The 27,919-nt window shown below is 37.1% G+C and overlaps 1 protein-coding gene across 5 annotated transcripts in view; it reads right to left on the bottom strand.

Moving 5' to 3' along the window:
- Positions 1-274: 274 nt before the first annotated feature.
- prickle2b (prickle homolog 2b) overlaps positions 275-27,919 on the bottom strand; it is a 76,107-nt gene continuing 48,462 nt past the window's right edge. For 4 of the 5 annotated variants that reach the window (XM_042734333.1, XM_042734334.1, XM_042734336.1 and 1 more), the window contains 7 exons: positions 11,197-11,380; positions 6,695-6,808; positions 6,431-6,568; positions 5,335-5,538; positions 4,217-4,403; positions 2,651-3,511; positions 275-1,709 (listed from right to left, as the gene is read on the bottom strand). In XM_042734333.1, the coding sequence (XP_042590267.1) occupies positions 817-1,709; positions 2,651-3,511; positions 4,217-4,403; positions 5,335-5,538; positions 6,431-6,568; positions 6,695-6,808; positions 11,197-11,380 (2,581 nt within the window). In that variant the 3' untranslated portion in view covers positions 275-816. Of the gene's footprint in view, positions 1,710-2,650; positions 3,512-4,216; positions 4,404-5,334; positions 5,539-6,430; positions 6,569-6,694; positions 6,809-11,196; positions 11,381-18,619; positions 19,103-27,919 lie in introns of those variants that run through there. The other variant, XM_019099230.2, reaches the window with a different exon arrangement.

Here is a 27,919-nt window from a genome sequence, read left to right on the forward strand (position 1 = left end):
CAGAGCAAAGCTTGAACTAGAGATGCAAAAACGGTTCTCCACCGTTTAAAATCCCAAATCGAAGATGGAAATCGAAACAATTTCTTGAATTTTCATAAGCCCTGTCATTAGCAATGAGGTGTATCAGTAAGCGAGACTAGCCATTTGGATCCTGTGGATGCTCTGTGGTCTTTTGCATTAATGCATGGAGCAGATGGTGAGTGTGTTGGTGTCTAATCTGAGTCAGAGATCACAGAATGCTCGGATGATGAAGAACCAAGAGCTGTCAATCAAATCTTTCACAGAAATACTCTTTAATTTCCAATACAGAACAAATATCAACAAATTAACGTGCATGCCTTTACTATTTTCTCTACATTATGCTTAGTACATAAATGAATCTATTGATACAAAATATAAAAATATGTGGTACATCATTTACAGATAATTTACATTACATCCTTAACTTAGTGAATTTCTTAATTCAATTGCCTATATACATCTTATCAATGGGATTTTCAGCCCAAAGCAAACACCATACAAAAAAAACATCACTGTGCCTGAATGGATTACATAACAAAAAATTGCACATTAGCTGTAACAAATGCGGCAACAGTGCTGCGGATTTAATATATAGAAGTCCTTAAAAAAGTGTAACATCCAGAGTAATTCAGAAATATCACATGGGAAAGCATGCATATGCAATTGAGCTGTGAACAAATTAAATGACTGCGTATTATTCACTGATAGCCTCACAACACCGAAAAGCCTTTCAAACTATAGGGACGGGGAAAAAAATCTTGTGCAAGGTTGTGCAGGATGCAGCAGGTGCGACTTTTAGGATATAATGCAGTTCTTGCTTTTCCTACGTTTGCGCGTATGTAACTGTCCTCGGCTTCCAAACTGACCGGATGCACCCAGTCCTGAAGAGTTGTATTTGTGTAGCAGCTCTTCGCTGGTCATGTACCTCAGCTGGACCGGTCTGGGAATGGGCTCGCCCAGAAAATACCCTTCATCTTCTGATTCGGAAGATGAGGAACAGGTCGAACACCAGTCGTCATCGTAATCATACTGGTCCCATGAATAAGGGCCCTGGTGTCGGTGCAGTGCGGGGTTTTGAAGCGTTAGGTCGGAGGTTGTCCGAGGGCAAGGTCTAAAAGGCTGCTGTCTCAGCCTGCTGCTTCCACTACCGTAGTTGTCTCGTGACCCACGGGGTGGAGGAAACTGGTCATAATCCTCACGCACATGAAGCTGAGATCGTTTCGGAGCTGGGCGACGCTCAGCAGCGAGATTAAGTGCGTTGTCTGAACGGGAGCGCCTGGAACGGCGAGAGTGATGGTGGTGGTGTCGACGCCGTGGCTCCTGATGGTCGATGCTGCGCCGGCGGGTGCGTTCACTCATGGGTGGTAGACGGGCGTTATTGGCATTGCTTACCAAACTTATGCGATCCTCCTCCTGATAGGCAAAACCAGGTGGCAAAGCACTGATTCCAGGTTGTTCACGAGGGTATTGCACAGGGAATTTAACTTGCATCGGGGCTTCAAGCTCCAGGTAGGGCTGTGCGGAGTTCAAGCTGCGAAGAGATTCAGAGCTGTGGAACTGCACAGAGGAGCTGAGGGTGCCCATGTTACTCTTTTCAGACACGTTCATGCCAGAATCTTTGCTCAAATCTGGCATTGAGAAGCGAGACAAGTGCTCCTGCCGTTTACTGCCTCCATCTGCAGAGGCACCTGTAGAGTGGAAACACATGCAAGACAACTGTAATATTCTCTTGCATCCCCAACTGAGTGTGACAATTAGTTGACAAACAATAAACAAGATTTTTAGAGGCCCGGTCAAATCCCTGACAAGGATGCGTTAAATTGATCAAGTGACAGAAAAGACTTTTACATTACATTTCTATTATTTCAAATAAATGCTGTTCTTTTGAACTTTCTATTAATCAAAGAATCATGAAAAAATGTATAACGGTTTCTGCAAATATATTATGCAGCACAACGGTTTTCAACTTTGATAAGAAGAAGAAATTTTTCTTACAAATATAAGGAGGACACTGAAGACTGGAGTACTGGCTGCTGAAAATTCAGCTTTGCCTCCACAGGAATACATTACATTAAAATAGAAAAGTTAATTTAAATTCTAATAATATTTTCAAATCTTACTTTTTTAATGTATTTTTGATCAAATAAATGCATCCTTGTAAGCATAAGAGACTTCTTTCAAAAACAAAAAATGTCTAAACTTTTGATTATATATTATATATATATATATATATATATATATATATATATATATATATATATATATATATATATATATATATATATATATATATATTTTAGTGCAATCAAGCGATTAATCACATCCAAAATAAAAGTTTTTGTTTACATAATATGTGTGTATACTGTGTATATTTATTATGGATATATAAATACACATGCAGTATATATTTTGAAAACATTTCCATGTATATATTTATATATTTTAAATGTATAAAGATAACATTTTTCTTAAATATATACATGCATGTGTGTATTTATATATACACATAAGAAATAAACACAGTGCTATTGATCGAGATTAATCATTTGACAGCACTATACATACATATATATATATATATATATATATAAAAATGGAAAAAGTGACAAAACAAAAAAAAATCAAATACCTGTAGCATTTGATAGAGCCAGTGACTCCATAGATCCATGTGGTGTCTGCTCTAGTGGTGTGAGATGTTCACTAAAGCCAAGTGTACTAATGGGGTTCCTGCTACGGCCCATTTGCGGTCCAACATCCTTCTCCTTCTCCCTCTGGAATACATGCAGGCTGACTGAGCGCTTATCCATAAAGCTGTTGTGTGGAACCTCTTGAAAGCTTGCCTGGGTTCGCAGTGCAGGTGGGTAATAGTCCTCAGGTCCGGGTTGGAACCAGTTTTCATTCAAAGACTGTCCTTTCAGAGCAGATACTGGGGGTCTCTTGGAGGCCACAGGCTCCTTTGGCCTTGAATCTGCTGGGTGACCAGGGGACAGATTTGTAGAATAGGAAGTCCGGATGTTGCACTGACTGAGCAAATGAAGAGGGTTTGAAGAGAGTTCATTACGGCTCTCGAACCCATACATCTCAGCTGGCGTCTTCCAGGATGGAGATTCTCTGTTCAGGCTTGGAGTTTGACTGGATAGGCTAAGCAAATCCATTTGCAGGGACAGCGGGTCAACATCAGCAGAGTAACGCCCGGCTGAACCTTTTCCTCCCTGGTTCCCATCACCTCCTCTACCATCATTATTGCTCTTGTTGGATTTGGAGCTGCTGCGCCGGGCCTCACGTGAACGGGCGCTCTGAAATGCAGAATCTGAGGAATCAGAGCCGTTTTGGTCATCGCCAACGCTACACGCCCGAGAGCAGAAGATCTGACCCTGCTTGGGTAGAAAAGGACGACCGAGCAGGGACTTCTTACACCGAGCACAGCTAAAACAGTCTTCGGTGGCATGCCAGTGCTGACCATCATAAGTCATCTGACCCTGGTCAATACCTGCATGATCAGAAGATATGAATTACACACAACTCACATGCACCTATACCAAAAATCAAAAATATGTAGAGATTGCTCATAAACTATGGGTCCGTGACACATGAAAAAAAAGAAAAACCATCTAGTTTAAAAAAAAAAGATACAAGAGCAATTAACAGCACTGTGTAAAAATTTAAATGCATAATGTAGTTACATAAGCTTAAAAATGTGTGGATTTTCAATGACAGCTACTTTATGTAAACAAACACAGAACAAAGATGTCTTTGAAAGACTGCATCCTCGTGAGGTGTAGACGTGTTTGGAGAAAACTGATTATATGGTGTGCCGCATATTGCAGAAATGCATTCGATTTTAATCACAGCTCTCTTTAAGCAGCCATACTTTAATGGACAACATCTGTTTTGAAAACCTGCACTGTTGCTTCCTGTTTATAATCAGTTTCACAAAATTACATTCTGTGGTTCTATGTGGAAAGTAATTCCAGACTGAATTTCTGCGAAATAAGCTGCCAAAAAGCTAAATGTGAAGGCCAGACTAAACTATCAACTCGCAATGGTGCTCTTCTTGTTTAATATCTTAATGACAAAGACAAAAAGCAGGTCAGTCGTCTCTTGGCAGTTGCTACAGTTTCTGCAAGAGCAAAGTTGTTCGGCCTATCGTGGACATGAGAGGATTCCAGGTTGGCACTGATAGATAGGCTCTTACCGATGTGTTCCCCGCAGGAGTCGCAGTACTCTGCGTACAGGGACTCAAAGCAGGTGCAGCAGTATGGCCGGCCCTCTTTCATGATGTAACGCTGGCCGCCCAGAACAGTCTCGCACTCGAAACAGCAAAAGTGCTTCATGTGCCAGTGCCTGCCCTCTGCCTCTGTGCACTCATCTGAAAAAATTATCTAAGAGAGAGATAAGAGGTAAGAGTGAGACCATTTTTCTGCAACGGAAGTGACAGGACGAAAGCTAAAGGCTCCACTGAGGTAACAGACTGAGCTGCAGCACAGCAGTAACTCTATTATCACTATAGAGATGAAGTTCTGTAACCATGGTAATCATGCAATGTATTCAGCTGTCTTTACACAAAATGAGAACTACAGAAACAGGGCTCATTGTGTGCAATCTTTAACTACACAATGAGAGACATCTCAATTTTTAACATTTTACAGCAAATTAAGCAAATCGCTTTTCTATTGCACTTTAATGGTGCGATCACATTTGCTTTTGTATGGTGAGAGTCCATAAGTGAAGTGCTATTATCTCAATAGGAATCCAAGCGATTGGAAATTTTGAATGAGAGACAGGAGGGAAAAAAAACTCTTGTGATTTCACAATGGATTCAAGTTTGTTCAACTCTTCACACCAAATTTAGCTGTTTACCAATGTGTAGTTTTGACCAAGGTGAATTTGTTTTTTTATTGGAATTACATCACCTGCTCACCAAAGGATCCTCTGCAGTGAATGGGTGCCTTCAGAATGAGAGTCCAAACAGCTGATAAAAACATCACAAGTAATCCACACCACTCCAGTCCATCAATGAATGTCTTGGCAAGTGAAAAGCTGCATGTGTGTTAGAAATAAATCCATCACTGAAGTGTTTTAACTTCAAACCGTTGCTTATGAATTATTATGACGCCTTTATCAGCTGTTTTAACCCTCAGTCTGACGGCACCCATTCACTGCAGATTTGCACTTTCTCCAAATCTGTTCCAAACGAGGAAACAAAATCATCTTGGATGGCCTGCGATGGCCTAATGGTTAATTAGCACATACAATATACAAACTAATGTAAAGACATTCATGTCCTGCAACAGCAAGGAGAGTGTGTCTAACCTCATCGCAGGCTGAACAGCGGGGTTTGAGTCTCTCAGCATGGTGGCGGCCGCAGAATATCTTCCCATCCTGGTAGAAGTAGATAAGATCCACCAGTAGCTCATCGCACATGCTGCACACGAAGCATTGTGGGTGCCAGCACACCCCATGGCCTGCCCGTGACGCAAAGACGGCAATGTCACCTCCGTTTATCTGCCCCCCACACTGAAAACGCAAGAAACAGATGGAGTGGGTAAAAGGTAGGAAGGAAAGTTAAAAAGAAAATCTTGTTGACATTTATGGGTCATTTAGCAACAGGGTAAATCAATAATATTAATGTTAGATTAATATTTTGTGCTTACAGACCGGCTATTTGTCTACCAACTGAGAATTTTGAATTTAATGCATTCTTGCTGAATAAAAGTATTAATTTCTTCCAAAAAATAAAAATAAAATAAAAGTGTTAATTTATTTTTAGTGTATTTTTGCACGTTCAGTGATAAAGCATAGAGAAAAAAAAATTATAACAAATGGCCACCATATTGTTTCTGAAAAGAGAAAGGGAACTGCTGATATTAGCTGGTTTCTTCATTAAAGCTCTCTCTCAGCATTTTCTAATATAGCGCTACGTGGAAAGTCAGAAAACGTTTAATGGCATAGACAGATGCGTGCAACTATTCACAAAAAACACACACTTGCGCGTCATTTACCTTCGAGACCAATATTTATCGGAAAGACTGCATCTTTTCAACGGAGCTTAGGGCTAAATGGGGGCTTTATATATTTAAGAGTGTCACCGCAGATGATAAATTTAAAACAAGCGTAAAAAAGCCAAACTGTGTCAGTGTGACATCTGTTCCGAAGAAGTAACAGAAGGAGAGAAAAACTAGGCAGGTGGTCACAAACATACATATCCAGCTTAGATTTAGCTCTAATTCACTTACTGGCACTTACACGACATCCCAGGTGGGCTAACACACACAAAACCAGAGGAAGCCTTAAAGCCGACAATGAAAATAAGTGGCTAAGAACAAAACTACCCATTTCAATGAACCACTGAAGCTGATGTCTTCCTCCACCCCAAACCACGATTCATTTTGATATCACACTTGCACACCTGTTCACAGATCGCTCCAGTCATGGTGACCGGGAAAGGCCTGACGTTACCGCGGCCCAGGTTCTCTCTTTTCCTCTGGTTGCTGAAGAGCTTCAGCTCTCGTTTTTCCTCATCATCCAGACTGTTACAGTATCGCACCTGCACAACAAGAGCTCAGGTCAGTGGTGTCACATATACATGGCCACGTCGCAAATGATGGCATGTACAAACACACATGCATTCTGATTGGTGACCTTTTCATGTAAGACCCCAAGCTGATCTTACCTCATTGTCATGTGGGGGGAGCTGATGAAGAAGCTGCTTGATGCGATGCTTCTCCCCAGGACTGTTCACGTATGGTACTTTATCCTCCGGCAAAGAGCTGTAGTACTGATGTACCTGGAATGTCATTGGAAAACAACAGCAGCTTTGAATTACTTTGAGTGATGCGAGCAAAAAAAAAAAAAAAATTAATAGCTATTGTTTAAATAAATAAAATGATTGCTTACAATTTATGTTTAAAAAAATTATCTTTTACTTAAACAGTTGGATTTTGGCACTTGAAGGACTCAAACTGAGGGGTGAATTATTTTGAACATGATTTATGCTACGAAATGAATAATAATAATAATATAGAAATAAATACAATTTAAAACGAACAATAAAGCACCAGCAAGTTTCAGAGCTCACACACTTGGGATTGTGGCACTTGGGTGACACAGTCACAAACACAGGGGTGAAATTTCTACATCCCTGTTGTTGTTAACCCCTTCCCCCCATTTTGCCCAACGTCCTTGCCTTTCACACACTTACACACACAGCTATAACAGTCAGAGTGATTTATGGATGAGCAATGCATGAGTTAATGGAATCGGCTTCTATCCCCCTGATTATATGGAGGACCCTTTATCTCAAGATAATAAGAATGTATGACCAGAGCTCATCCCAACTTAATAAGCCATATGAGGTTTACATTTTTTTTTTGGACGAAAATAGAAATTATCACAGTTGTTCATTTAACATAATGAAACTGAAGTGTAATTACATCACACATTGCATTTTATAATTGGCCAAATAATGAGAACACAAGTCTGCATTACACAATAATATAATTGCCAATTGACTCTTGGCTGGATTATTGTTTTGGAAAGCAAACAGGCCAGGGAGGAATCCAGACTTAGTATGAGCAATAATAAGGTCCTGCAGCCTCAGACCACACATCCAAACCTATTACACAGATTTGATGGCCTAATGGCTTAATCTGATATATAGCAGGGGCCATCTGCCTCTGTCACACATACCATATAAACTGCAAGGTATAAGAAACCGTGCTAAAGAGCAACTGAGAACTGTAATGAAACGGCATGCAAGCAGCATTTTTCACTATGATCGAACATAGCAGCAACAGCAGTGTTATTAAAACTAAAACTAAAACAAATATTAGAAGAAAACTAGGCAACTAACTGAAATGAAGTACACACATTTGGATTTTTGCACTTGGGTAATTAAACAAAAACTTAAAAATAGAAATGTTTGAAACAAAAACTAATTAAAAATGACAAAGCACTTTAGAAAATGACAAAAACTTAAATTAAAAATAATATGAAAGCAGAAAATATAGATCCTTGATTTGGAATCTGCAATCTTTGCACTAGAAATTACAGACATTAAGGCCAATTACCTGATCTACAAATAACATGTGACTAATTAAGCTTCAAAAAAAAAAAAAAAAAAATGCATCATAAATCTGAAGGACACAAATTGCAGTTCTGTTTGGTGCCACTAAATATTAAACCTTTGCCGTCAAAAAAACAACATAAATGTGGCACTATTACTCTGCATTGCCTGTGTTTTTACAGAGCAGTGTGAACGAGTGATATGTATAGACACGGATGAAATATTGTTAATCTCAGAGTCCCATCAAAATGTGTTTTTACAGGGAGCAGGAAACATTTGGGATCCATTCTGAAACAAAATCATCAGCTTCTTCAGTGAGGCCTGGGATTTGTTTTCAGAGCCCCGTCCATGTCCGGTGTTTAATGCCTCCCTGTAATAAGGAGCTGTCTCTTTAAACGAGGTGATGGCTCTTTTGTTGCTTGTGTTGGCCGGTACGGTGTCAGCAAGGGGTTTCTGAAGGACCCGTGCAGAGGTTCTTTTGGGATAGCTGAAAATTTCACGAAACACCAACTGTGGTCTGGTCCTGGTAAATTACAGTGCAGACATCCAACAATAACATGCTCCCCGGGCCAGCAAAAGAACTGTTGTGACGCAGTGATCAGAAGGACATGGATCCACAGCCCAAAGCACTCACACAGAGGAACAGCTTGTGGAAATAACTATAATCAGCAGGAAGGGATCTGGCAACCTGCCCTGGTGTCAGGGGACCTGGCAACTGCATTTTGCGTCAGACGGAGAGAGGGTGAACAAAATGCAAATGCTCTTGATTTGAGGGCAAACTAACCAGAGCCCAAACAGCTGTTTTCCATTGAATAAATAAAGGCAATGCCTTAGAGAAAGAAGGCATAGCATACGCTGGATGACACAGTAAATCTGCACCAAAATTTGTTGATGGAAAAAAAATTGTTATTTGAACAATAATTACGTTTTAAATGAACTGGCTACACATTCACTGGCACTAACATCTAGAGCTGTGACGCAAAATGCCTGATTCTGATTCACAAATTCTTGAATCAATTCCAGTTATTTAAATTATAATATACATTTTGCTTATGTATGAAAGAATTTCTCTTTCTTATATTGGTCACTATAAAACACCAACTCATTAGAATAATTTGTATCAGCAACTGAACAACACTGGTTATGCTGTATATTTTTGAGTCATTTGTTTGTAAATTGGCTACACTGATCACATAGTAATGTCAATGAATAACTGTAAAGAACCAGTTCATAAGAGTCATTCAATCTGTAAATTGAAATTCACTAAGTTGTACATTATTTACTAAAAAGAACTCACTTAGAGTCATTTGTTCAGAAGTCGGCCTACAGTGGTTACTTGTTTTGTATGCAGCCCATCTGGAATATACAGCAGATATAACAGTATATTTAGAAAAACAGGAAAAAAGATCTGTAGCAAGTAGAGCTGCTTAGATGACTCAACATGATGGGCCAATACATTTCTTAGCAGCTAATTGGATTATACGACTAATTCCACTCATGTGAGCATTGGAGAACACATGTAAGCGCAAAAGAGATTTTGGAAACAAACATGGTTGGTGTCTTCACTGCAAAGACCAAATTTTAAAATATTGTTGGATAATGATTTTTGGGCAGATTCTCACACTTTCAAATGAATCTGGTACAAATTATTTTTTTTTTTTTTACCTTGCAGCCAACATAATCCGTTTCTGGAAACTTACAGCAAAACATGCTTTCTTGTTCTAAACCAGATCCCAAATGTTCTGAAATGCATTGCAGAGCTGCCATCTTATCTTATTATGGATGTGGATGGCCTAAATTTCCACTCTCTGTCTAAGCAAAGCTAATTTGTCACGGGCCTGAGGTAATCACTGTCTCTGGGTGAAACTGCAGACACCAGCTTTCAAAGCACAGAGAAACGCATAATTAATAGCTTGCTAATAACATGCATGGACACTGAGTTCTAGTATCCCAGCAACTTCCTCCCATCCATCTGCCTGAACGGTGAAAAACTGACTTAAACCAGAGCCTCTACTAACCGAGGGCTCTTGGTATATAGCCTAGAGAACCATTTATCAGTGAAACACACAATAACTAGGAGATTCTACTATATATACACTGACTACCATAATTTTTATCAAGTATTTCTAATAAACATGAGATGATAAAAAAAATTCTGCCATCAGTCTTTCCTATATAGGATTATTCAGACAGGCAAATGTGAATAAATAAACTAGAACTGATCAGATGCACATCATGTGGCCTCCAAAGACCCAATATAGTCTACAGCCGTTGCAGATGGTGGAGGTGCTTTATTGCTTATTGACCCGCTTTGCTGTAGCATTAACAAGACTTTTTTTCAGTTCATCGAGAAAATGAATCTCGCTTCTATAAATGATTTCACTAGCCCATAAAGAGTTCTACACACACCGGTGCCTAATAAACCCCATACACCAGCCTTCTAAAGCTGAGAATTGCTATAGTAACAAAATGAGAGATCATAAAGAGACATTCATATCAAAGGTATTTCAATTCTGAACATTTAAAACCTTGTGAAATTTCATGCAGAATGCCTCAATGCTTCAAATATTCCAATGAAAATAAAAACTACATTGTTAACATACTGCATTCCATTTACCGACCCAGTAAGATTTTTTAACAGTTTGTTAAAGTCTTTTATGCTCTCAGAGGCTGCATTTATTTGACTGAAAACAGTAATACTATGAAATATGATTAAATTTAAAATAACTATTTTAATATTTAATTTAATTTATGGCAAAGCTGATTTTTCAGCAGCCATTACTCCAGTCTTCAGTGTCACATGATCCTTTAGAAATCATTCTAATATGCTGATCGCTGACATTTCTTTTTTTTTTTTTAGCAATGTTAAAAAACATTTGTGTTGTTTAATATTTTTGTGGAAACCATGATACATTTTTTCAGGATCCTTTTTAGAAAAGTAGCAAGTTTAAAAGCATTTAATTTTTTACACTGTATTTGCTGTTACTTCTTAACAATTTAACACATTTTTGCAGAATAAAAGAACTAATTTGTAAAAAATATACGAACATACACTCTTTTAAATGGTAACGTAAGTATGATTTGGGTACAGGGTGGAAAAATGTGTTTACCTGTTCAGGTTTGAGTCCGGGCGGCACCCAGGCATACTCCTCCAGAGCACAGCCTGAGTCATCATCGGATGTAGAGTTCCTCTGGAAGTCGTACATCAGCTTGGTCACCGTCTTCTCCATCTCTAGAGGCATGACATTCACAACATGCTCCTCACGAGGGCACTTACAGTGGAGACAGATTTTCCTAAAATAGAAAAGAAAACAAAAAAAAAAAATGTTAAATAGTACACTCTGCCATTTGTTTATTTAAAAAAAAAAAAATAAAATTCTCTGTTAACAGTCATTAGTTTGGTTAGACATTAGACCACTGAATGGACAGTTTACTCCATCTTCCATTTACTTTTCACATTAACATATCTTATAAAAATAAGCTCTTCATCCTGAGTTGTCCAAGTCAACTCTGGAAACTATTGTCAGCATCTTTATGGTAAAATAAGTTAATTATATAAATTTAAAATAAAGTTAAATTTACATGTCAGAATTTTCTGAATAAAATCACATTAACAGCAATTTATCTCAATAGGCTAATTTCCATTACCCTTCAAATTGCGCAAATTGAAATTGCTAATTGAAAATATAGCTAATGTAAATGCGTTGGTTTCTCAAAAACGCCCATATATTGCAAAACTGCAATGGTAATGTTTTTTTTTTTTTTTTTTTTTTTGCATTAACAGTTTTTTTTTTTTTTTTACACATACGCCTCCTTCAATTAAATATAATGGTAAGTGTAGCCAAAATCTGTCAAAATGGCATCAAAATCCATTGCCAGGACTTATTGCGAGAGGAAAAAAAAATGTTTTAGTCATAACATCGGTTAATGGAAACGCTGTCATTTTGCAATACTTTATCAACATTTATAAAATATCAATAAAAAATATATTTTTTTAAATTAAAAAAAATAGGCTTTGCGCAAATTTATAATGGAAATGAGCCTAATAAGAAGCACATTTTGACACATTTAAAAATTTATTTCTCAGCTCGCTCCCTCAAACAGTAAACTCATTTAACACAACAGAATGAGCGATACATGAGTTGAATACAACAAATTGACTTTGTGCTAATATCTCAAGTTACAATTAAACCTCTCAAGCAACTCTCCCACACAGCTTTTCTCTTTTTATTCATTTGCTTTGTCAATCAACATATCCACATTTGGTTAGAGCCAGAAGCAGCCCAAAGAGTCCAACAAAAACCCTCAACATGTCCAATGACTCATGTCACGATGAAACACACTCCACCAGTCAAACATGCAGCGTCTGGTTAGCGTCCAGACAAGCAGACACAGGCGTCAAGCTCTGCCAAAACCACACTTTCTGAGCACGCCGGCCAGTTGGTCAGATTAACTAACCTCTTAGACCAAAGGAAGAGAAAACAAGCCGCCCACTTAGGGCCAATCCCATTAGCACCTCAGAGGCCTGACAGGCTGTAAGGTGTCAAAGACAGACAGCGGACAGTAACACAATGATTGATTGACGTTTTCACGCCAGCCAGATGGTTAACTTAAGGACATGTTTAATCTATAGAATCATCTACGTCAAAGAACTCTAGTTGCTATGGAAGCAAGACAAAAAAAAAAAGTCTGTTGGTTCAGTTTAAGCCATCAGCAGATCTGTCATCATGCTTCTATTGTCCTAAGGATACGAAGAGTGAGTCATGGTATTTCTTCTACAAGCTTGCAATTGACATGTCTAAACCATCGAATGCATTAACATGCACTTAAATGTAAGATTTCATTTGGATTAAAACAATTATTTGCCTTTTCCAAATTTCACGGAAATACTCACCAGTCATGTTTTTGTTATCTGACTACCAGACTACATATATGGCCTTGGCATTGTGCATTTGCTTTGAAAGACAGAGGTGACATGCACCGTTTTAGGAACGCACTTATTGCTACAATTATTCAAATACTCATTGTGTCATACTCGGACTGTAGCTTAACTACACTAAAAGCCATTGTGACTCAATTATAACTATAACACAATTACAGAACAGGGGGTTTAAAACTGCTTCCAGGGGGCTACACAGGTAAATTTTAAACCTGTACCGTTCAAATGTTCGGAGTCGGTACAATTTTTATTTTTTATTTTTTCCCCCCAAAAAGTATTTTCTGCTCCACAAGGCTGAAGTTGTGCTGCTTAATGTTTTTAACATTTAAATAATCAGAATTCTTTCATTAATACAAATTTAAAAAAGAACAGGATTTATGTCTAATATGAATCATTTGTAACATTATAAATGTCTTTTGAAGTCCTAATTTCTTTCCAAAAAAAAAAAAAAATTGAATGGTAGTGTACTCTTTTTACATGAAATTCATATCTTCCTGAACTTTCTAGCAATTACTGTATTCATTTGAGAATATTATTTCATACTATCCATACAAGTATCTATAGTATTTAAATAGCACTATACAAAGACTTGTTAAACATCCCATCTGGACTTCCGTTATATTCTGTTAGGTCCCTCAGGGAAAGGTTCTTTGCCTGCCTGCAGAAAAGTTAAAACTTACAGACAACAAACAACCTCAGGTCTCTCATTACTTTAATAACATTAAAGTCACGATGTAACAAAAGTAGGAGCAGACTCTTTCATATTATGATGTAGATCCCAGTGAAATGGACTATCTGAAAAAATGCAGAGACTTTATTTCAATGTGAGCTTGCAGTCAGTTTTACATAATGGGTGGGTTTTATGTGATTAAAAAAAAAATGGCATTCAGCCCCCTGAGAGAAGTCCACTGTTTCACCGGAAGATCTAGATATGAGAATGGATGAATTGCTTACAACAAGATCAAGAACTTGCATTTAGAAAAAAGATTTTCATTCCATGCTGACTATAATAATAATGCTGGCAAATAACATTCCAGTAAAATAAAACTCAAAAGAAAGACATTCCTTCACGTCAATGAAGGGGTACTTACTAATAGGGGCTATGGGGGTACACGAGACAAAAACAGGTTGGGAAACACTGGCCTAGAACACAATAGTTCACTTATAAATATTTAAGATGAAGGAAACAAAAACAACCTATAAATGGATAAAGTGCTTTAAAACCTGCATGAACCTCAAGTAGTTTAAAAGCATCTCTCTGAATCAAAATGAAAGACTCAGACTAGATAGGAGGTTCTGTGGGAGGTAACAGTGAGCAGACTTATATATAGGCCATGCAGCTGGTCTCTCTGCAGTTCCAACACCCTTCAGCAAGGACAATTCATCTGCATCACTTGAGGGTGGCAACTTCACAACTCGCATTAATATTGAACAATCACAGGAACATGAAGGCCCTCACAAACAGTCCATCTGTGAATACCAAATACTGTTAAGAAACTTATCCGCTCTCTCCAACAGTGCTTGGTCTTTCTGCAGAGCGTAACAACGGGCTGGGTATCGATTCAGATGTTCAGATTCGATTTCGATTCGTAAGCTCTCGATTCGATTCTTGGTTCGATTCTTGATTTTTTGATTACACTCAGTGAATATAGTTTTAATACAAATGCTATTGATATTTCTATAAAATGAACAGTAATCATTAGTTTACAAATGGTGAATTAATAAAAAGAAATTAAGAGCCACAGGCCTGTATTTTAAACCTAGGCCTATTCTTTTTTTGTATTGGGTCCTTTTTAAAAAAAAACGATAGGGCCCAATAAAATGTTCTTAATTCTTCTAGTAATCAGATGAAGACTTTATCCTAATCAAGTCAAAAAAATTTAAAATGTATCCTAATCAATTGAAAATAGAACCCTTTTATTTTTTGGCAAATCAAGTGCTGCACAACATAGGTTTTACTGTTAAAATAAAATAAAAAAGGTGATTATTCCTTTAACAATAAAGATTTATTAATATTTATTAGTAGTAGTAGAATTGGTGTTACATTGTAATATATTTCTGACAAAGTTTCTTCAAGTTAAACAACTTTTATTTTGACGGGATGCCATGAGGAACTAGCAGCTGCTGTGTATATGTTATGACGTTAGTTTTCACAAATTAAATGGTAAAATGCTAATGAAGTGACTCTCAGGGCAGCTGGAGATGATATTTGTCATATAGAGAGACGGCAGAAGCTGAAAACACCGCCAGCATCGTCCACGCTTTAGTATGTGTGTAGTAAACAAAACACGCGCCATCCGCCATCCGCCATTTGTAGTATTACTATAGCATTTCACCTTAGCATTGCATATCACACATATTGCTTTGTTCTTGTCAACAGTATCTCCACCATGATAAGCACTAAATGAAGAACATTTTATCTGGTCATAACTAATAATGCATGCATATCTGAAAGGATGAACCCATTTAGCCACATTGAGATTTCTGGGATTACTATAAAAGAGTTCCATGGAGATGCTGGTCTGGTCCAGATAAATGAACTGGACAAAAATGAGGTCACCGTATCTCCCTTCTCAACCACACAGAACAGATTGAGTGAAACCCCTTCCATGTTTTGACATGCATCGCACATGACTGCAAATTCCAGGCTCAATACCACTCCACGGTCCATTGATAATGCTTTTCCAATCATCTAAATGTGATTTTAAAAAGGACGCTGGGTTGCAATGCATGCTGATTTCATTACAAACGTCATGCTAAGACCAAGTCAGTGTGATCTGCTAGCCTGCACTGAGAACCTTTAGAAAGGATTTGTCCTACATAGCAAATATGGAAGACTGGGAATGTAATCTAGGGATGACACAGAAGGCTGTTATGCCCCAGAGGCATCTAGGCGGAACAGGGTAAATGTGATTTATGATCTGATCGGACAATTGCTTATTGTGGGTTAATCATTGCATTTTTAAATTGTTCAGACAACAACAGATGTGGACTTATTGTTAGCTCGAGGGAAACTTATCCCCTTAAAAACCAGGCCTATGCCACCACCAGACTATCTCATCTAATTCTTTTTAACAATAGCCTATGGCTAGACACAGTGGGATTGTCATCTTTAATACAACTGCCATTTTAAAAAAGTGAGAAACCAGGTCTGCTGTAGCCAGGGTTATTATAGTAAACTAAAACTATATATAAAAACACACATTTCTGTTACTAGCTGAAAAAAAAAAAAAAAGAAAAAAAAAAACACAAAATTACTAAAACTTTAACAAATTACAATGAACAGAAAAAAAAACCTAATTAAAAATATTAGTATAAACTATTATTGTATCTCAATAATGCTAAAATAACACTGGTTGTAGCTTTTGCAAAATTCCAGTCTCTGATGAGGCTCCCAGGCTTTTCCATGGCATCATTCCGGATGAATTAAACAAGCTTTTTAAAGGGCAACACACAGTGGAGAAGCTGGTCACAGCTGGGTGCTAGTGAAAACCAATTCACCATCTACTCTCACTTATCTTTTGTCTATATGCAACCGTGTATACTTTTCCCACATTAAACATTGGTGACCACTTTTTGAAATGGTTGATTTCATATTCAAAGCATTGTTTTGTGATATTGACTGAGTTTGTGCTTCAATGAAATAGAACACAAGACTGTGGTCACATTTCTGAGCCTTCACGACTTTAAAAGCTCCCATAAATGTAAACACTGACACAAGTAATTGAAACAAGACAACCCTCATGACTGATGACCTACTACTATATGAACTTAGGTAAATCAATTATTCAAAGAAAAGGAAATCAGTTTAATGGAGGCTGCTTCAAATGTGCAAGGGCCGCAGGAAGAAGCGGTATTGATTTAATCGAAATAGTGCTGTAAAAGAAGATGAATTCTGCCCAGAGTAACATCCCATTGACAGCAAGCAAGCGAAGCATCAAAACAGTGATGGAAAGCAGAGACATTCCATATTTTGGTTCTTTTGATGGTTAAACTGATACAGCTATTTTTACGTTATTAAATAATGGCGTCACAACGTCATCCTGGACAGCTAAATTTCTAACCATCTGTTTTGTTCGCGTTGACGAAACAGTCACACAATCATTGCTACCATATATCCATTATGATTTATTTGTAACATTTCTGATCTTCAGCTTTTACCTTTCACGCATCAGTAAAATGCACGGCCTACTCCAAAAGCTCTTAAGGCCTGTTCACACCAAGAACAATAATTACAAAGATAACTGTAATGGTAACTCTATTAATATATGATAACATTCCATTTATTAACGTCGAGCTGCTCTTGTTGTCTGTCACTTTAAATTCCTCAGTGGATTCCGATTGGCTGTCGATTTTACCGTTCATCAGCAACTTAAAATCAAAATTCTGAAAGTGATCTCCATTATATAGGCTAGTTCTTCTGTGTCCTTACCATAACAGCTGTGGCATGGACTTTATATTCTCATAGAACTAGAAAGATTATAAAAACTATGTAGTCATAGTTATGGCGAGCGTGATTTCATCAAGTACAACATGTTCCTGGATCAACATCCTTGTTGATCCTGGAACAACATTCCAATCAACCAATCAGAATTGAGATATAACTTTTCAGCAAATGTCTGTGTTAGGCTTACAACCAGAGTTAGGTGCTTCTACACCCTTGTTAATCAGCTATCATTTCCCACTGATTTAGGAATAAATTATGGGTAGGGTTAAGTTTAGGGGTAGGGATTGGGTTTAGTCTATATTTTTGGACAATAATGTTGATCCAGGATCATCAGAAGATGTTGATCCAGGAACATGTCTTACTTGGCAAAATCACGGCGACCTCATAGTTATAGGTATTGGTGTGAACGGGCCTTTACAGTGAGCGTATTAATCGATTCGCATCTCAACTCAAATAGCCTAAGTCCGAAATTGACTATCGGTTCAATAAATTGTTAACTTAAGAACCGCCTGGACCGATTCGTGAACTAATCATTCATCCCGGTTTCTTGACCCTGGTCAACCAATTCACTAAAAGATCCGAATCATAAGAACGATTCACTGACGAATCTGGTAGCTTCATAATAAACTATGATCTGCAAACGAGAGAAGCGCGAGTGTATGTGGGGTGAGGACAAACCCCTTGTACGAATTCAACAGCAGCTGTCTGAGCTCTCTTTCTCTGCTGGGTATTATTCTCCACTTTGTCCCTTCATGTGTTAATCCAACAAAACACCCCCAAACAAAAGCTTAATCCGACTAACTGGAACAGGTCAACTAGCAATGACTGAATCTACAAGGTATCAGTGAAAAGTTGTAGCCTTTTCATTTCGGTCTTTAACAGCCATTTTCGCAATCTTGTTAGATGAAATCAAAGACGCATAAAATGTAAACCCCACAAAAGACTGCTCTGCAATAACAGTATTTTTAACAGACGCGTAGATCAGTAAGTTAGAGTTAACCAACCTAAAGAAAACCAGGATCTGCGTTTGATTCATAAAAGGAAGTTTACAGATCAACTTTTTGGAATACCTCGACCACATCACGCAGCGAACGTAGAATTCAGACTGCAGACCCGATTAAAGCAACATAGAGCCACAAGCGCTTACCTTTTACCATGAACGAAGAAAAGAGAGTTTGATGTCTTCCGTCGTGAATCGATCACAGCACGGGCTACACATCTCCAGCATAAAAAGCGATCGGTTGGCGCACTTTCACTTCTTCAGTCTCCACAAACAAGCGCTCGCTTCGATTCAGTCCGCACGGCTTTGTCGAGCACTACTGGCCAGCTTTAGTTCGTACAAAGGTATCGTCCAGGAAAGACATGCCTCAAGCTGCGATGCTTTTGATAAAACATCTACAATAACGTGAAAGCACGAAGCGTCCCCGCAGATCCAGTGCGATTCTCGGTGATAGTTCCAGCAGTTAAAGCCATGCACAGTCTGCGCTGCTCGTCAATAACAGGCTATGAGAGCTCAGTGAACCGTGGCTTGGACTCGACTGGCTCGCTCTTCGCTCTGCCCACTCGAGCTTGTGAATGGTAATGAGCGTCCATGATGTCAGCAAGTCAACGTTCCGTACATTAGTTTAATTAGCGACGTGAATAGCTGGTGTTGTTGGAATCATTCACATGCAAATCAGTCACTTTCCCTCCAACTGTAAAGACCCCCAAGCAATACATGGATTTTTACAAGCCAAAAGGCAACCGAGGAAAGAACGCCGTTTATAGCCTATGTAAATGATGTGGTTGCCTATTTATAAACTGTAGGCCAGTATGTGATGCATTAGCTTAACTTAATTTCCATATAAAAAGTTTTTTCCTGATGTCAACTTTTCCTTTATTATAGCTATTTAATAATATTTTATGTATATTTTCCCATGTACCACAGAGCACATCTGACCATATCTCTCAAAACTTTATGCATAAAAATGATGCACAGTTTGAAAGATTAAAGGGGTGCTGTTATTTCCTTATTTACCACAACACATTTGACCTACTCTCCCCTTATCCGAAATCTCCCAGTGAGTCAAAGACCACTAAAAACCAACACAGAGGAATCATAGATGATGCTTAACAGCATGAGCTACGCCTGGTTGGGTAAATCAATACTCCTATCAAAAGCCTTCTCACAACACCAGTTTGCAACAAAGAGGGAAAAACAGGAATTCGACAGCAGCGGTTAAATTACTTAATAAAACGTCTATAAATCTATTTAAATGCAGCTGGCTTAAGTTGTTGGTGTGGATGTGCATCCATCTGAAAGAAGGGTATCTCTTATTGGACTGTGCTTCTCATTTTATCCTGAGCCAAACCCTTATACACAGTAGTATCAGTTGCCCCATCCCAGTGTTTAGGCTTTGGAGTAACACCCACTGACAGCCACAAGCTCACTGACATGCCTGGCTACAAGCCTACTTTGCTATAGAAATCCTGTAAACAATGCTCTCTCTCAAAGTCATGAGGCTGATTGCCTTTTTTTTAATGATCGCATTTAAAGGTGTGTTAAATCACAGTATTCTGCCTGTCTAACATCAAAAGACCACAATACAGCCTTTAGTGCATGGATCTAAAGAAGCACAGCGCAGCTGAATGCATGACATTTTACCATATAAAACTTTGAATTCACCTTCACACCTACAGTGTTTAGTATTTATAGTTTTTATAAGCTTTTGAATTTTTATGTTTTCAGTTTTGATTTTAAATTTTGTTTAATTTTTTAGTCATTTTGTTATGCGTTTTTGTAATTTTTATTAGCTATGTAGTTTTAATTTATATTTCAGATTCAGATTTGTGTTTTCTTAATTTCCAGCCAATTTTAGGTTTTCACATCTAATATTTATATTTTATTTTATTTCAGCTTTATTTCAATTAACTTGTTAACTGGAAGTTACCTCACTGCAGACGGGAAAACTGTAAATGTTTAACATTGGATGTTATGTTTCTATGTAATTTTACTGTTATATACTGTCAAATTTATGTTTGGACTTTAAAACTATGAATTACCAATTTAAAGTGAAAACAGTTTTATTAATATTTTGAATTCTTTTTTTTTTAATCTGAATATATTCAGTTTTCATTTGAAATTTAGTTAGCCATTTATTATAATTTTGTATTAACATTTAGCTTTAATTAATATTTCAGTTTAAGTTAAGGTTTATGATTTATTAGTCATTTTAGTGCTTCAGCTTGAACTTATTTCAGTTAGTTGCTAAGACACCATTTCTAATTTTCGCTTAATTTAATTTTTACATCTAATATTTATGTTTTATTTTATTTCAGCTTTACTTCACTTAAAAAAATATTATTCATTTTAGTTTTATGTTTATTATTATGTTTATTTTTTTTAGTCGTGTGTAAATTTGGTTTTGTCTGAATAAGAAATGCAAAGGTGCAATAAATTGGATGTCATTTAATTTCACGAAGGCACCACACCCACTTTAGCAAAAATGCTGATGGCTATCATTCTCAGTCAACACTGGGGCAGCTGTACAGCTCAACAGCTGATTGCCGAGGAATGCTTACATCTCTTTTTCTGGTGTGACCTCAGGATGAGATAACCAAATTCCATCTGGTGAATGGGCTTCAACGAATCAAGGTACAGCAAACCACCTCCTCCACATTCAGTGCAGGTTTTTTTTTTTTTTTTTTTTTTTTTTTGCCATAGGTTTCTAATATTCTGATTATGGAGTTGTTTTTAATATATTCCATGTCTTGGATAGTTTTATGCCTGGACGTTCTTTTCACATGTCAGGCTGAATTACATGCGGTATATGTGATTGTGGTATAAAAAAGTGAAACTCTTTTCATGGGTTACAACAGTGACTTTGCTTGGAATTCAATTTACTTTGGAGATTTGTTAACTATTTACAGCCTGCACATGCGAAGACAGGGAAGAAAAGACAGGCTGTGTAATACATTAAGCGATCCAGAGCTGCATTGGGACCCTGAGCTCCTGTATGACCTTGTGGATTAGCTGGCTATTTCTGCCCCACTTCTTCCACTTTGAAAGGGCTCTTCACTGTACAGTACAAGTTCTGCTGTGCCACATCCATCAAAGCATCAGATTAAAGGGAGGACAGCAGCTGCAGAGCATGATGGGAAGTTTTCTGAGCCATCCACAAGCATTTTTCTAACTCAACCCAGAAGTGGAGCACATTTGCTTTGACAGTAGTGAGGAAGTTTTTTACCGCACTGAAGAGTTACAAGTGGCGATACAACATGATACATGGACTATTATATTGTACATTTAATGGTGCACTTGGCTTGTTTTAAGATGGAACAATAAAGTGTCTCTAAAAATACCAGAAGCATTCGAGCAGCACTGATGATTCATCTACTCCAAACATTTCTCTCTCTCTCTCTCTCTCTCTCTCTCTCTCTCTCTCTCTCCCCATCTCTTGATCTTGCACATAGCAATCATATGCACTAATATAAATGTGCTTTCAGTCAGAACAATGTGAGGGGGCTGGGTCAGTGACTCTCAAAGGGTCTTACATAATATTCTGGGGCCCATTTCACTGAACTTCCATTCATTCACTACTAGAAGATCCACTCAGAGATGGTTGTAGGTGTTACATCCCACAGCACAGTCATGTTATTTCTCACAAAATACACAGGAGATGGTCTTGCCAGTGGTCTTTATATAAAGTTAAGAACTATATGCACTTAAATTGGCATGATGTTGCCAGCAAGCTACTGAAATCCTTGAAGTTTTAGTAAAGTTGAGAATAGATAAACTGCACTGTAAAGATGCTACAATAAAAACTGTTACTGGTTAACTAAGGGTTACTTTACCATATATGGTGAAAAGCTGTGCATGGTTTAACATAGCATTTTAATGTAATTTTACTGTAAACTACAGCCCAAATCATAGTTTTTTCATGTTCATATACAGTGCAAATATCATGCAATCTTACAAAACAGAACAAAAGAGGAATATTTTGATCTTTATACCATTTAATGCAAGGAAATCACCAAGGACAGCATTTTAGTTTCCCCATGGCAACTTGCAATGGTTTTAAAGCAGCAAGTTAAACTTTAAAGTTAAATAAATGGGTGCTCAAGTATGCCCTGTTTAAATATTTAGTTTGGGGAGACTGCAACAGCCAAGGAACAGTCCTTTATACAGAGCAGAGACTCAGATAGACAGAAAGAGTCAGATGAAGAGGAACGGTAAGATAAATGTGCACAATTAGTTTGTTTAGATATATTTTGGCAGAAAATAGAAACTATAGTTGAGTCACACTTATGCTCCACTTCATGACTGATAACCTTGTGTCATTATAATGCATCACCTTAAACCTTCCCAGCACATGTAAAAAGCCATTTCAATATGTTTTTAAAATCATTTATTTAGATTATGCTGTTTACCTCACATTTCAGAAAAGTAGCTCTGGTGAAATCGGAATAAATTCTTTTATCATTGATCATTATACAAATAGCCAAAAATGTTTGGATCAATATTTAAACCACACTTATAAATATCATTGCATTAAACAACCAAGTGGAATGTATTTTTAAGAGTGATAGCATACAATTTTCATCACCCATCTGGTAAATGTATTATCAGAGATGTATGACCTCTCTGCCCAAAATGCTCTACATACACTTCCTTCTTACGGACAAACCATGTCAGGACTCACTTTCAACAATTCATCTTTAAAAGAGATATATTACCTCTGGACTAGCCCTGCACCTTAGAGATTTCCAGCGGCCAGTGGTGGAAAAACAAGAATACTAGTATCCATTATAGTTTGATTTCACCCAGAAATGGTCAACAATTTATTAGAGGAGGGAGGCTCGGCTGCTATGGAAACAACAGAAGATAAAATAAAAAGGACAATCCAGGAATGACGTAACAAAGAGGAGGAGACTTATTAGAGATGACTTTATCTAAACTATTCATTATGGCTGTTAATCTGTTAAGAGCTTAAATGGCATATGGCGAATGAAGAAATGGAATTAATTTGTGTTACTGCTACAAGGCAGAAATCCACAAGATAGAAGAACAAGCATGAGACATGGCGGAAAATGAACAAATTCAATTATAGATGAGAAAAGATTAGAGAAAGAAAAAATAGCATATCGAACAGTGACATGAGTAGTGGGTGAGAGGTACAAATCGAAATCTGAAAAGTGCATTAAAGTTCAATCTGATAATAAACTCTTGTCCAAAAACTCTGGCTTTTATTTGGCTTAATGGAAGAGTTTCTTTGGAGGGCAGCTGTGCCTTGTACAATTTTTATACACTACTGTTCAAAAGTATAGGGTCAGTAAGTTTTTTTTTCTTTTTTTATGAATACTTTTATTCAGCAAGGACACATTAAATTGATCAAAAGTGAAAAAAGTATTACGTTTCCACAAAAATGGCACAACTGTTTTCAACATTGATAATAAAAGAAATGAGCATATAAAATGATTTCTGAAGGATCATATGACACTGAAGACTGGGGTAGTGGCTGCTAAAAATTTTGATCTGTCATCACAGGAATAAATTATATTTTAAAATATATTAAAGTTGAAAATGGTTCCAATTGTAATAATATTGCACAATATTACTCTTTTGACCAAGTAAGAGTTAAAATATAAAAACATGAGAAAAAAGCGAGGTGATAAATCTTCATATAAACAGAGTGAGAAAGAAAGATGGACTTTATTTTCCCATATTAGCCCCATAAATCCTCTTTGCTATTCAACAGTCCTCAACTCTCTAAATCTTGACCTGTGGTCTGTGCTTATTTACATTTCCTTCATATGAATTGAAGAAGAAAGTTACACCCTACATGGCATTAATGGCCCAGGCAGGCATCAAGCAGAAAGGGGAGCACACACACCTACCGTTTTGGTGTGTTTATTTAAACTGCAAATGATGGGGGATGGAGTGTTTGTGTGTGTGTGTGTGAGGGATACTGGATATGGAGAAGGTTTGGTGTTAAACTGCAGGTCTTGGTCCATTTCACACATATCTACTCTCTTAGTATGCTTTTCACAGTGCCCTTGTTTCATGCAGACTCCTTCTGCTTCATACACAGTCGCTCTTCTGTATGGGATGTCCTGGAGATGGATCAGAGTGTGTGGGTAGAGGGAATTATACACACACCCCAATCCTCTTAGCATTGGAATTAAACCCTTCTTTGTCTTTACTAATTTTCCTTACTTGGAAGAAACTGAGGCATTGTGGGAATTGTCAGGCCAGATCTGATCCACACATGGAAAACAGCCCTTCTGCCACACAATGGCATTGACTGGAGCCGTTCCAAATCTCCACAGTCTACTTAAGCAAGCTGCCAGTGATTAAATATGGAGATTACTCTGGGATAGTGATGTGAGATCCAGAGCAGATATATAAGCAGATATATAAAATATGTAATATTTGTATTCATGTTGGTTTGAAAACAATATCCAAAATGTACATTTAATTACTCTAAAACTGTAATGTGGTTAAAATAAAAACCATAGTTTCTTTACCAGATACATGTTAATGTGAACAACTTAGTCATTATTTTTATACTTACATATTTTTTATTTTATAGCTTTGAAATATTTTTAAGGTAAAAAGGTTTTTTTTTAAACACATATAATGTTGCACAACATGACTTAAATTTAAATCACTTCATCATAAAAAGGTTAAAAAAAATTATATATTTTAAAATGCGTCACTGAAACTCAAACTGTACGCGCGCACACACACACACACACACACACACACACACACACACACACACACACACACGTTTACTTAACTATCTAAATGGGGACATTTCATAGGCGTAATGATTTTTATACTGTACAAACTGTATTTTCTATCGCCCTACACCAACCCTACACCTAAACCTACCCCTTACAGAAAACTTTCTGCATTTTTACCATTTAAAAAAACCTTTGTTTAATTTATTTTTATACCAGTTTTACAAATGAGTTTTTTGCATTTTTGAGGTTTTTGGAGATTTTTTTTGGTTAAGCTCACTTTTGGGTACAAATTTGTCCCCAAAATATGGTTATGTACTCACACACACACACACGTTGGGTTTCCACATTTTATGGGGACATTCTATAGGTGTAATGCTTTTTATACTGTCCAAACTGTATTTTCTATCGCCCTACACCTAAACCTACCCCATACAGAAAACTTTCTGCATTTTTAGATTTTTAGAACTTCATTTTGTATGATTTATAATATTGTTTCCTCGTGGGGACCACAAAAATGTCCCGACAAGAAGGGATGCAATGATAAAAAATTTTCAGAACCGTTCCGATAACGAAAATTCGGAGTATCTGCCAATACAGATCTGATCCGATACCAGTACAGCTTTTTAAAATCAATATAGCATTTCTATTAGGGCTGCACGATTATGACAAAAATCATAATTGTCAATTATTCCCTTGAAATTGTAATTGCGATTATTAATTACGATTATCACAATTTACATTAAATTATGTTTATATCATTGTTTGATGCAGCTGCATGTCATATTTTTATATGAAAATAATACTAAGTGCTTTACTATAGTATTAAGCCTCAAATGTCAACTATACATCGGATTGATTTCTTCTTTAAATTATAAAAAAGTAAAAATATGAATGGTATTATAATGTTATTCTAAAACTAAAATCAAAAAAATGGGAAAAACCCTTAAGATAACATGTAGAAAAAAAAAAAAAAAAATGCATCTTAAGTATGCAGAATAACATAAGTGGACTTTGAACGATTAATTGCCGCTTTGAACGATTACGTAATTGTGGCATCAATAATTGTAATTGCGATTAGAAATTCGATTAATTGTGCAGCCCTAATTTCTATACTTCTGTGTGTCGACATGATCATCACTCTTTTGTGTGTTAAACAATCTGCTTTTGACAACAAATACTGACAACTTCATTTTATTGAAAAATAACAAATGAACAGTAATGAATATAGCAACATATGATAAATAGGACAAAACAAGAAAGACTATTAATAATCTTTCATTGTGCAAAAGTATTATAATACAAAAGGGTATGCCTCCATACAGAGTGGCATAAAGCACTTGAGCATCCCGTGCACTGAATAGCTGTTTCGTGAAATAGCCTCATTCACCCTCTTTTTATGCACATTTTAAAGTATTGAATCAGAAACGAGTGATGGAAACAACCAATTTTTATTCACAAAAAAGTTTTAACGCTTGCTTGAGGTGGTTTTTGAGTTGTGTGAAAAAGGGTTAAAAGGATACTCCACCCCAAAATGATTTTTTTATTATTATTAATCACTTACCCCTATGTCATTCCAAACCCGTAAAAGCTTTGTTCGTCTTTGGAACACACTTTAAGATATTTTGGATGAAAACCAGAAGGCTTGTGACTGTCCCACAGACTGCCAAGTAAATAACACTGTCAAGGTCCAGAGAAGTATGATAAGCATCGTCAGAATAGTCCATCTGCCATCAGTGGTTCAACTGTAACATTATCAAGCGACAAGAATACCTTTTGTACACGAATAAAACAAAAATAACGACTATATAAAAATAACAATTTTTCTCCTCTGCGTCTCTCCACATCACTGTAGCGCCATTTTGGAGAATATGAGCTGAACGCAGTCAGCTTACGCTCTTCTGTGTCTGTTTTCCCAAACAGCTGATATTCACCTCCGAAAGCAAGACCGCATTTATTGTGTTTCGTCTGGTCACTCGAAACGCAAATAATTTATTATATTTGAGAAATTATTATATTCAGTGGCTTCTACTTTTCTTAGTGATATTTAGTGCCAGTTTATAGGGAAGTGACGATTTTGTTCTCTCTGACTCTTTGGATGGAAATGGTGCTTGTTCGCAAATGTTTCATGTGATATTCCAATTTTGTACAGAAGTTAAATTCACAACTTTGGATAGAAACCCGGCTAATGATGCGCTTGAAGCAACACGGAGTCACAGCGTGCAGTGCTCTGCATAGAAAACTTCAGAGCACAAAGGGAAGAGATATTACTGATGCATAGTGCATTAAATCAATAGTTTATGAGCCTCTTATTTTAACAGTTTTAAATTTCAGTTATTGTGCACTCTTGAAGAGAGTTTCATCGTTTTGACTGTTGTAATCGAACCAGACACACAGTTTGAATGCTGAATGGAGGATGACAGACAGCCGCAGCGGAGAGAAAAGCTTACGTGAACTTGAATTTAATGACTTGCAGCTAACAGCTTCAGAATACTTTAAATATAGTGCACGAAACCTTTATGGTGCTTTACAATGTTTTTGTGCCTTTCGTGGGGCTTAAAGCGGTCATATGAGTGTTACAAGCTGTTTGTGAATAGATAAGATCCCTAAAGTTGCAATGATTAAAGTCTCAAACCCAAAGAGATATTCTTTATAAAAGTTTAGACTCCACGCCCTCCTAAAATGACTCGTTTTAACACGCCCCCACATGTCTACGTCACAA

This window comes from Cyprinus carpio, chromosome B11 (assembly GCF_018340385.1).
Source record: "Cyprinus carpio isolate SPL01 chromosome B11, ASM1834038v1, whole genome shotgun sequence".
Lineage (NCBI taxonomy): Eukaryota > Metazoa > Chordata > Actinopteri > Cypriniformes > Cyprinidae > Cyprinus > Cyprinus carpio.